At 42.1% G+C, this 12,508-nt stretch overlaps 1 protein-coding gene across 1 annotated transcript; it reads right to left on the bottom strand.

The window, feature by feature from the left end:
* Positions 1-261: 261 nt before the first annotated feature.
* slc5a1 (solute carrier family 5 member 1) lies at positions 262-12,147 on the bottom strand. Its single transcript, NM_001171787.1, is given in 14 exon segments — positions 262-1,038; positions 1,159-1,264; positions 1,415-1,630; positions 2,042-2,210; positions 2,355-2,505; positions 3,736-3,979; positions 4,830-5,041; positions 6,368-6,448; positions 8,212-8,317; positions 9,124-9,228; positions 9,352-9,411; positions 10,187-10,291; positions 10,832-10,903; positions 11,941-12,147. Coding segments are annotated over 14 exon segments (1,974 nt in total). The 5' UTR covers positions 12,073-12,147; the 3' UTR covers positions 262-823.
* Positions 12,148-12,508: the final 361 nt, after the last annotated feature.

Below are 12,508 nucleotides of genomic sequence, written 5' to 3'. Positions count from 1 at the left end.
GGTGTGTGCAACACCAGGGTTGTGGGTTTGATTCCCATGCGGGGCCAGTACAAACAAAAAAAAATGAAGAAAAAAAAAATGCATGAAATGTATGTATTCACTACTGTAAGTCGCTCTGGATAAGAGCGTCTGCTTAATGACTAAAATGTAAATGTGTTGTATTGGCCTTTTTCCTCTCATTGCCAACAACATTTGATGTGTCAATGCTTTAAAATCCACTGGCTGTACAGTGTTATCTTGGTAATGATACTCTTTCAAATCTCAAATTATGGAAGTTTATTCCTACTGCAGCCCCACCTGGTGTTAATATACCAAACCATAGTAACTTCATGAAGGGCAGAAAGTTCAAAGTGAACATTGGATACCATTGGACACCGAGTTCTATTCAGATCCTTCATCAGCATCATCATCAGTATCATCATCATCATCATTATCCTCTTTATCATCCTCATGATCTTCATCACACATTCAACATACATGCACATACATTTAAAGTCCACAAAGCAAAGAACAAAAACACCAAACGAAGGAGCGTTGTGACTCCCAGTTAGAGGGCCTAGGCCAGTCGTTTACGTATGGAGCCAGGTAAGGCGTTCGTAGCATTGACCACGTTGCGGGGGTGTGGAGATTACAGAGTTAAGAGGTTAAGAGCGACCTGTACAGATGATGGATAGAGGGAGGGAGTGTAAGAGGGGTGGCAATTCACAGTGTGTTGTGGGCCTGTGAGTCTGGGGGGATTTCAGGGTTGAAAGAGGAGGCTACTCAAGTTTATGGTTAGACAGTGCAGACTCCAAGGCAGTGGAGGTCCAGTATGAGGAGATGTTTAACCGTAGAAGCCGTGCAAGAAGACACAGACGCACAGGAGGATGATGGCGTTGGCATTGACCACGTTCCTCCACATGGGTTTCTCTGAGGTGTCTGTGAGTTTCCTCTGCAGCTCAGCCTGCTCCTCAGCACTCAGCTTGGGAGCATTCGATTTCTCCAAGCCACAGAAGCTCAACACTGCCTTCTTACAACAGCCTGGCTCCTCTGTGGGCTCTGCACAGACACACAAACATACAGGGATGACGAAACAGTGTGTGGTTGTAAATGTGAGAAATCAAATCTGTATGTGTGTCACGGAGTAACAGATAGAGATCGGAGAGAGACCTCTCTTACCTTCAATATCCACAAAGGCAGGTTCTTGATTTTCTTCCCAATTGTCTAGCTCCAGATCCACCCTCTCCTCTGTGCTGTTCCTCAGCTGCCAGCACAAGCGGTGCAACTGCAGATGGATGGAGGGAGAGGCACGGGACAAACACATGGGAAGAAATGAATTTAGAGATAGCAGAGAGACTGCGTTTTTATTCAATTAACATTCACGGATGGAAGAATAACTAAATAAGTTTGACTATTGGGGGCGGTTGTAACTTACATGTTTGTCGTCGATGGGTTTGGTCATGAGGGAGATGCTGACTATCAGCAGGCAGGAGATACAGAACAGAATAATGGAGAAGTAGAGGTAGTGGACCCCACAGATGATCTCTGGACATTTAGTGGGGGTCACACAGCTTCCTGTCCCATAGGCAAACTCACTGATCATCCTGGTTAAGCCAATAGCCAGGCCTATCGTAAGGCCATAGAACACACCCTGAAAGTGGGGGGGTCTGTGACTCAACACATTTTCATAGTTCACTTCCAATTGCACAAACATCACGTATAACATGAACATACACAGGAACAAGGTATTAAATGGTGAAAGTGGTAACCAGGGTCCTTTGAGCCTAGCCAGCAGAGTTCAGATAAACTACTTAAGCAATAAGGCCCGAGGGGCATGTGATATATGGCCAATACACCACGCCTAAGGGCTGTCATTTATGCACGACGCAACGCGGAGTGCCTGGATACGGCCCTTAGCTGTGGTATATTGACCATATACCACAAACCCCTCAGGTACCTTATTGCTTAATTGGACAACAGGTTAAATAAACCAGTTCAAACCACAAGTAGCTCAAGGAAACTAGTTTATATCACACTGACTTTGGTTAAGTTAGAGACTCACCGGCTCATTGACGCGCTTACAGAAGATGGCGAGCATGAAGGTGGCGGCGATGGGCGGGGTCAGGTAGCTGGTGATGGACTGGATGTAGTCAAAGAGCTGGCCGCTCTGAGCAGACTGGACCACAGGGATCCACGCTATACTCACCCCGATCAGAACCAGGATAAACACCCTACACAGCCAAGAATAATACATCAATATCAATATTACCCATTTATCTAAACTCTAACATAGACAAACACAAGCATATACACACATGTATTATAGCAAGTGAAGTCCAAAGAACTGGAGCAGGCTGAGCTGTGTGTTACTGTACCTCCCAGCGATCATGAGTTCCTTCTCGGAGGCGGAGCTGCGTATCTTGGTGTAGATGTCCATGGTGAACAGGGTGCTGGCGCTGTTGAAGATGGAGGTCAGGGAGCTCATCAGAGACGCCATCATCACCGACAGCATCAGCCCTCGCAGACCTGCAGGAGAGAGGGGGAGGATGGGAGGAGAGGGCAGGGCGGGGGGGATGCAAAGGAGAACAGGAATGGAGGGAATGCGGATTAGGATAGGTGTGGAAAAGAGAAAAGAGAAGGAATGAAGAGATTAACAAATGTGATGGTTGATTGTATTGGCAGCAACAACTGTTTTCCTGGAATAAGGAGTAGTACTTATTGAATCCAGTATTTGTAGCAGTAGTAACAGTGTTGTAGTAACATAGTCCCTGTGCAGTGCGGTGCCAGGACAACAACTCTCCCTCAACGTGAGCAAGACAAAGGAGCTGATCGTGGACTGCAGCCGAACACGCCCCCATTCTCATCGACAGGGCTGAAGTGGAGCAGGTCGAGAGTTTCATGTTCCTTGGTGTCCACATCACCATCAAACTATCATGGTCAAAACACACCAAGACAGTCGTGAAGAGGGCATGACAACACCTTTTCCCCCTCAGGAGGCTGAAAAGATTTGGCATGGGTCCCCAGATCCTTAAAAAGTTATTTAGCTGCACCATCGAGAGCATCCTGACCGGTTGCATCACCTCCTGGTATGGCAACTGCTCGTTATCCGACTGTAAGGGGCTATAGAGGGTAGAGCGTATGGCCCAGTACATCACTGGGGCCAAGCTTCCTGCCTTCCAGGACCTCTATACTAGGAGTGTCAGAGGAAGGCCCTAATTCAATTATTTTTTGTCAAAGTCACAGACTGTTCTCTCTGCTACCGCACGGCAAGCGGTACCGGAGCGCCAAGTCTAGGTCCAAAAGGCTCCTTAACAGCTTCTACCCCCAAGCCATAAGACTGCTGAACAATTAATCAAATGGCCACCTGGACTATCTACATTGACCTCCCCCCCCTTGTTTTTACACTGCTGCTACTCGCTCTTTATTATCTATGCATAGTCACTTTACCCCTACCTACATGTACAAATGACCTCGACTAACCTGACTCGGTAACGGTACCCTGTACATAGCCTCAGTATTGTTATTTTATTGTGTTACTTAATATTACCTTTTTTTTACCTTTTTTTATTTCGTAAATATTTTCTTAACTCTATTTCTTGAACTACATTGTTGGTTAAGGGCTTGTAAGTAAGCATTTCACGGTAAGGTCTACAACTGTTGTATTCGGCGCATGTGACAAATACAATTTCATTTCATTTGATAGTGGTGCTAGGACTGTCATTGTTACTAGATGGACTAGTATCTTCTGTTACCCACCATTTGGCATGAGGTCCACCACCAGTTTGGGATAAGCAATGTTGGTGCAGCCAACACTGGCCCCACAGTACCTCAGACACTCCTCTGGTTCCACGCACGCCACCTCGTTTGGGTAGAGGATTCGGCTGATCATGCCAGGGAAGACCATGAGGAACATGGGCAGCAGCTTCAGGTAGCCACACAGGATACAGCCAGCCTTGACATGGGAAAGATTCTTGGCAGATAGACAGCGCTGAACAATCACCTAGGTGACAGGAGAGATAAAAGGCCTTCAGTGATAAAAGGCCTCCAGGTGATGGATTAAGTTTTCATGGTCAAAACATAAGTATGGTGCCTCTGTATTGCTTGAATATGTCAATATCCAGAGTAGAGGGGAATGAAAGGGGTTTGATGTAAAATGCACTCATCATTCCTTCCATGCACCATACAATCACAGATCTTCTGACAGGCACAAATGTGTATGCAGCTTTTCTAGCGGAAATATTCATCAAATGAAATGTTTCCCTTTCCAAACGTGACCCAAATTGCTGATCACAGAAGAAGGCATGGCGCTATCATATGTGAATTAGAGAACCTTAAGCTTTGAGTTCTGCTAATTGAATAAACTGTTTCAACTTGCATATTTAACGTGTGTGAGTGAGCGCTCGCTCATGTGTGTGATTGTGTAAGTCAACATCCTGTTCTTTTTTCACAGTCACCTCTGTGTTCCCGGCTTTTAGTCTTATTTAAGTCTGTGGGAAGGAAGTGCATTTGGGTCTAACTAAAAGCATGCCTTTCTTCATAAGGCAGCCACTTAAGCTAAGACAAGCTGAGAGCTGTTTGGAAAGAGTGGCCATAGTAATGATACACACATTAGTGTGTGTGGGGTATATATGCAAGATACAAGTGTGTGTGTGTGTGTGTGTGTGTGTGTGTGTGTGTGTGTGTGTGTGTGTGTGTGTGTGTGTGTGTGTGTGTGTGTGTGTGTGTGTGTGTGTGTGTGTGTGTGTGTGTGTGTGTGTGTGTGTGTGTGTGTGTGTTTGTGTGTGTGTGTGCGCGCATGTAACTAAGGGAGGGTGTTAGACTTATTCATTCCCTATGGAGCAGTAGGCTACCTGATCAGTGCACCAGTACCAGGTGGCCTGGACAGTGAGGCCAAACACCAGGCCTGGCCAGGGCAGGTCCCCTGTCACCGCGTCCCTGAAGATGTGGAAGGAGTCAGGCCGAGGCGTGTAGCAGCTCTCACTGATGTTGACCCCAGTTAGAGTGGGTATGGCCTCCATGTAGCGCGTCTGGAAGTTCTCATAACCTCCCACCTCATTGAAGGCTGAGGAGACAGGCAGAAGAGGGTTGGGAAAGAGGGATGAGAGAGGTTGGAGGAATTGGAAGAAGAGAATAAATCAAGGAAATTATCCTCTGTAGAAAGGGGGAAGGAGAAAAAGGAATGCATGGAGGAAGGGAATAAAGAAGGGAGGACAAAGAAGAAGAGATATAGAGTTATAGGAAAAGGAAAAGAGGCAATGAATAAATACATTACCATAACCCATGAGGGTGAATAAATACATTACTATAACCCATGAGGGTGAATAAATACATTACCATAACCCATGAGGGTGAATAAATACATTACCATAACCCATGAGGGTGAATAAATACATTACTATAACCCATGAGGGTGAATAAATACATTACTATAACCCATGAGGGTGAATAAATACATTACTATAACCCATGAGGGTGAATAAATACATTACCATAACCCATGAGGGTGAATAAATACATTACCATAACCCATGAGGGTGAATAAATACATTACCATAACCCATGAGGGTGAATAAATACATTACCATAACCCATGAGGGTGAATAAATACATTACCATAACCCATGAGGGTGAATAAATACATTACTATAACCCATGAGGGTGAATAAATACATTACTATAACCCATGAGGGTGAATAAATACATTACCATAACCCATGAGGGTGAATAAATACATTACCATAACCCATGAGGGTGAATAAATACATTACCATAACCCATGAGGGTGAATATAAACATTACCATAACCCATGAGGGTGAATAAATACATTACCATAAACCATGAGGGTGAATAAATACATTACCATAACCCATGAGGGTGAATAAATACATTACCATAACCCATGAGGGTGAATAAACACTTTACCATAAACCATGAGGATGAATAAATACATTACCATAACCCATGAGGGTGAATAAACACTTTACCATAAACCATGAGGATGAATAAATACATTACTATAAACCATGAGGATGAATAAATACATTACCATAACCCATGAATAGGAATAAATACATTCCCATAACCCATGAGGATGAATAAACACATTACCATAACCCATGAGGATGAATAAATACATTACCATAACCCATGATGATGAATAAATACATTACCATAACCCATGAGGGTGAATAAATACATTACCATAACCCATGAGGATGAATAAATGCAATACCATAACCCATTAAGATGAATAAATACATTACCATAACCCATGAGGATGGATACATGCATTACCATAACCCATGAGGGTGAATAAATACATTACCATAACCCATGTGGATGAATAAACACATTATCAGAACCCATGAGGATGAATAAATACATTACCATAACCCATGAGGATGAAAGATCCCACGACCATGATGATGGTCTGCAATGTGTCTGTGTAGATCACTGCAGCCAGTCCACCTGAAGCAGAGTGCACATGGTGAGAGTCAGCACAACACAATCCCACTCATTACTCATACAGGGTTACAGTCAATGACTAAGCTGTGGAAAACTACTGTAGTACTCATTTACACTGTAGACGTGATGTTTATTTTTTACTTTAATGATTGCCCTTGGTCAAAAGGGATAGCCTGTTAGTGATCCAGTTGTTAGTTTGATGTTTGTCTATCATATAGACTCTATAACTCCCCTCAGTAGTTTTGTACGGTATATGAATATACATGTAGGTCATTGATATTCATTTGAGCACAATGGTAATAGAGAAGATACGGTGGCCTACATACATTTGCGTGGGGCTGCCTTACAGACTGAAAATCAAGCCCTAGCAAAGAATAACAGTGCACACAATGTTTGCTGTTGACTGCACCTCGAAAGCATCGATGTGTCACGTGTGCATGACACTATTTGATGCTGTGAGTCACTCTATTTTCAGCAGTTAACTCACCTTCATGTATGATATTTACAAAACCTACACTAAACTCCATTACATGTTTATATGAGCATTATGGAAACCTAATCCTGTACAGAGACTTTTATTTTATATTTAACCTTAAATTAACTAGGCAATTTACAATGACGGCCTACCCTGGCCAAACCGTAACCCGGACAATGCTGGGCCAATTGTGCGCTGCCCTATGGGACTCTCAATCACGGTTGGTTGTGATACAGCCTGGAATCAAACCAGGGTCTGTAGGGATGCCTCTAGCACTGAGATGCAGTGTCTTAAACCGCTGCGCCACTCAGCAGACAGTCTACACTAACCTCCATTACATGTTTATATGAGTATTATGGAGACCCAATCCTATACAGAGACCGTGTTGTGTCACTGACCTTGCTGATGGCCTGTCAGTGAACTAAAGTCCAGGAATTAATGCATCATTACAGAGGTGAACAACAAGGTTTTATCAGGGAGTATGGGTAATTACCCATGTTGTACAGGAGATAAACAGCCTTGGAGGAAGGCATTTGTGCCGTCAGACATAGTCTGCTATTAAGACTCAAATACAACAATACAGGATGGACTTTACTCGACTCTGCCATGGTTACAGATAAGAACTCCATATTGGTTTAAATGGACATAGTTGATATAGGGCTCCTCTCAGTGAATGAGCTATATATATCGCTGCTATACACTGAGTGTACAAAACATTAGGAACACCTTCCTAATATTGAGTTGCACCCCCCTCCCCCTTGCCCTCAGAACAGCCTCAATTCGATGTGGCATGGACTCTACAATGTGTGGAAAGCATTCTACAGTGATGCTGGCACATGTTGACTCCAATGCTTCCCACAGTTTGGTCAAGTTGGCTGGATGTCCTTTGGGTGGTGGACCATTCTTGAGACACACAGGAATCTGTTGAGCGTGAAAAACCCAGCAGCGTTGCAGTTCTTGACACACATTTAAACTGGTGCACCTGGCACCTACTGCCATACTCTGTTCAAAGGCACTTAAGTATTTTGTCTTGCCCATTCACCCTCTGAATGGCACACATACGCAATCCATGTTTCAAGGCTTAAAAATCCTTTGTTAACCTGTCTCCTCCCTTTCATCTACACTGATTGAAGTGGATTTAACAAGTGACATCAATTAGGGATCATAGCTTTCACCTGAATTCACCTGGTCAGTCTATATGTCATGGAAAGAGCATGTTTTGTACACTCAGTGTATATCCCTGCTATATACAGTTATGTAGTGTATAAATTGAGAGTATGTATTAATATACCTGTGACAGTGTATAGAGCAGTAATACTTAGCAGGAGAATCACAGCAAGGTAGATATTCAGCCCCAGAGCCTGGTTAATAAAGATGGCTCCAGAGAACATATCTGCCTGAGAGAGAGAAAGAGAGATTGAGAGAGAGAGAGTGAGAGAGAGAGAGTGAGAGAGAAAGAGAGAGAGAGAGGGGATTAACGACAAAGGAAGGGCTTCTATAGGGCTAGCACACAATTTTGGATGAAGAAAAAATTCAATACAATAACTGTCATAAACGAACAGCTGACTGAAGACCAGATGGCCGAGTATTCGTGAAGTTGAGTCTGTTTCTACGTACATAAACTAACATGGACTTTTAACAACGTGATGAAACTTTGTTGCCCCTTGCTGAAACAAGCAATAAAACTGGCCTTCTTTAGACTAGTTGAGTATCTGGGGCATCAGCATTTGTGGGTTAGATTACAGGTTCAAAATGGCCAGAAACAAAGAAGTTTCTTCTGAAACTTGTCAGTCTATTCTTGTCCTGAGAAATGAAGGCTATTCCATGTGAGAAATTGCCAAAAAACTGAAGATCTGGTACAACGCTGTGTACTACTCCCTTCACAGAACAGCACAAACTGGTTCTAACCAGAATAGAAAGAGGAGTGGGAGGCCCCGGTGCACAACTGAGCAAGAGGACAAGTACATTAGAGTGTCTAGTTTGAGAAACAGGCGCCTCACAAGTCCTCAACTGGCAGCTTCATTAAATATTACCCGCAAAACCGTTATTTTAATGGACATCAAATTTGCTTTTCTTTCCAAAACAAGGACATTTCTAAGTGACCCCAAACTTTTGAACGGTAGTGTATATATACAGTGTACCTAGTTGTTTTTATGGACTGAACATCAGTAATATACAATGAACAGTCATATGAGTGACTCACTGAGATCTTAGTGAAGACATAGAGGAAGAGTGAGAGCACTGAGAGATAGATGCGGATGCGCTGGCCTCCGAACCTCTTCCTCAAGAACTCTGGCATGGTCACCACCTAAACATATCCAGTAGACATGATTACATTGTGGAATAGCACTTGATTATATGCTACAGAAATGTAAGAAATGGCATGGTATAATGGTAATTACACTGTAATAGCAGAAAAGGTTGTTCTCACCCCAGCTTTGATGTAAATGGGAACAAAGAGCCATCCAAGAATGATCACCACCACGAGGGCCTGAAAAACACAAATCCTAAGGGCTCAGATGGGGAATTTATGAAATGACAGATTTCTTTTTACTAGAAGTGTTACTTCTTTCGCCCACTGCTGTTCTCTAGTATCGATCATATAGTGACATTTAACCTACAGGCTTATCAGCCCCAATATAGAGAATAAACGTGTAAAAAAAACGTTTATACAAATAATTGCAGAGTGCAATAGAAATAGAGATGATATGATAACAGAGATAGAGATGAGATGATAATAGAGATAGAGATGAGATGAGATGATGATAACAGAGATGAGATGATAACAGAGATAGAGATGAGATGATAATAGAGATAGAGATGATAATAGAGATGAGATGATAATAGAGATAGAGATGAGATGATAACAGAGATAGAGATGAGATGATAATAGAGATAGAGATGAGATGATAATAGAGATAGAGTTGAGATGATAATAGAGATAGAGATGATAACAGAGATAGAGATGATAATAGAGATGAGATGATAATAGAGATAGAGATAGAGATGAGATGATAACAGAGATAGAGATGAGATGATAATAGAGATAGAGATGAGATGATAATAGAGATAGAGATGAGATGATAACAGAGATAGAGATGAGATGATAACAGAGATAGAGATGAGATGATAACAGAGATAGAGATGAGATGATAATAGAGATAGAGATGAGATGAGTGATAATATCAGGTACGTTTCAGAGGTTATGATGATGTTTGCATGAGAGGTTATCATGGTATTTATTTACATTAGACGTTGCCACTCACATTCCATTCAAATCCGCCAATGGCAAGTCCACCTGCAGCCGCAGTCCCTGCGATGCCAACAAAATGCCCACTGCCAATGTTGCTCGCAAAGAGGGATGCCCCAATCTGGAGAGGAAGGACAGAGGAATGTTCATGATCAATTTATACAGAAAGTAATGATATTCTTTCACAGTTTTTGGATATGGAAGGTCATTGAGAAGAACTTCATTCATAAAGGAACATTTACAACAACAACAGGTGTACCATGTAAGATAAGGTTGCCAAGTACGTGGTCCATAGAAGGGAAATATGCAATTAAGTTAGACACCTCACGTGTACTGGTTCAATCAACATCAGTCATTATTGAGTCATTAGGAGCAGTCTCAAATGAAGAGCATATGATTTATGGGCTTCCAACACATCAAGATAAAAGATTATGACCTTGATTTAAGTATGAGCTGGACACTTCCATGGAATACAGGCACGTACTAGGATAGTTCAGGAGAACAGGGTGTGTCTTTCCAAATATGGGCCAGTGTCATAAACAGTGGCCGGTAAATTAGAGCGAGTTCGATGCCTTTGAACGTAATAATGTATCAGCATTCAGGGCTCGAACCACCCAGTTTATAATATATAATAGACTGTCCTGAGAGAAGACATACTCACTGGCCACCACACCATGCTTCTTCCTGCAAGGAAGAATCCACCTACGGTGGCTCGGTTTGTGCTCACCATAGCCTGCAAAGAGAGACGGATTAATTGAGTAGTTTTGAGATACTATATTCATGTATCAGGGATCATGTTGATCAATAACCTTGTTGTTACATGATACGGTCGTTTGCACCTTTTTCAGTTATATATACAAGGTCAATATACATTTTTGTTTATAAGGTGTTTAATTTGACTCTGTTAGTTTCACACAGTTGGTTTACTACATCTTGGAAACATTGTTTGGGTCAATCATCAATCAACACTAACCACTGGGCACACACTGGTTGAATCAAAGTGGTTTCCACATCATTTCAATGAAACTACATGTACGTTGAACCAACGAGGAATAGATGTTACTTTGATGTCTGTGCCCAGTGGGTGTGTAGTTAGTACTGTATCGACTCTCCACACAGCTGAAACAATATGACAAATGCAAAAGTATTCCTCAGCAATTTATTCAAACATACTTGGTGACTTGTTCTATAAATGTCTGGCAATATTATACATTTTGCAGCTGGGCATAAATTGAAGCAATCCAGGTACTTCAATGAGAGGTCAGTGCACTTGGTAATCATAGGTTACTTGACACTTGGTATTCATAGGCTACTTAACACTTGGTATTCATAGGTTACTTGACACTGGGTATTCAAAGGCTACTTGACATAACTTGAGGAAAATTTCCGCATAATGTACCTGGCACAATGGCCCAATTGGACAATATCTGCAGCAACAAGTGTACTGCATGAGTCCAGTCATTAACCCATTAGTGATTATGTTATTTGGAGGACATCTGAATTACTTTGTATAGAAAGTGTAGAATATCATAATTCATATTTTATTTTTGTAAATATAAGGACATATTATCACTCAGAAGGAAACTCATCGAAACACTATCCAGATGCTTCTATTTTTTTATTTAAAAAAATCATATTCAGAATAGAGAAAATAACTTTTCTCCAGATTCAACTAAAACATGCTCTCTTTTCCTTTCTGAGGGATTAACTATTCACAGACACAGAGTTGTTTTAGTGTCAATGTGTCAATGGAAAGATTAAGGAACTCACCCATATTCCGACTGCCAGGACAACCAAAAAGTAGATCACAATGACGGAGATATCCGCCGGGTTGTTGAGGGCCACGGTGCCATTGTTAGGCACACTTCTAACTAAGGAGAACCCAAAATAATCCTGAGTCATTTTGTCTGTTCTGAGCTGCAAAGGTGACCAGAGGACAGGTGTATTGTAGAAGCCTCTCTCCTTTACTGCTGTGCTACTGATTCCCCTGTCACCTGCAATGCTACTTATGTACTACTGACCCCACAGATAGGTATGTGTGTGCACGTGAGCACGTATGTACGTGTGCGTGTGGACCAGTGGAGGCTCCTCAGAGGAAGAAGGGGAGGACTGTCCTCAACAGTGAATTTCAGAAAAGTGTAAATAGTGAAACATTTAAAAAGTTATCATTTTTAGATGAAACTATACTAACTATATTCACAACACCAAATAATTGATTAAAACACACTGTTTTGCAATGAAGGTTTACAGTAGCCGCAACAGCACTCTGTAGGGTAGCACCATGGTGTAGCCGGAGGACAGCTAGTTTCCGTCCTCCTCTGGGTACATTGACTTCAAT

This window comes from Salmo salar, chromosome 01, assembly GCF_965601325.2.
Source record: "Salmo salar chromosome 01, fSalSal1, whole genome shotgun sequence".
Taxonomy (NCBI): domain Eukaryota; kingdom Metazoa; phylum Chordata; class Actinopteri; order Salmoniformes; family Salmonidae; genus Salmo; species Salmo salar.
Note: the sequence above shows the minus strand (reverse complement) of the source record. Positions and strands in the feature narration are given on the sequence as shown.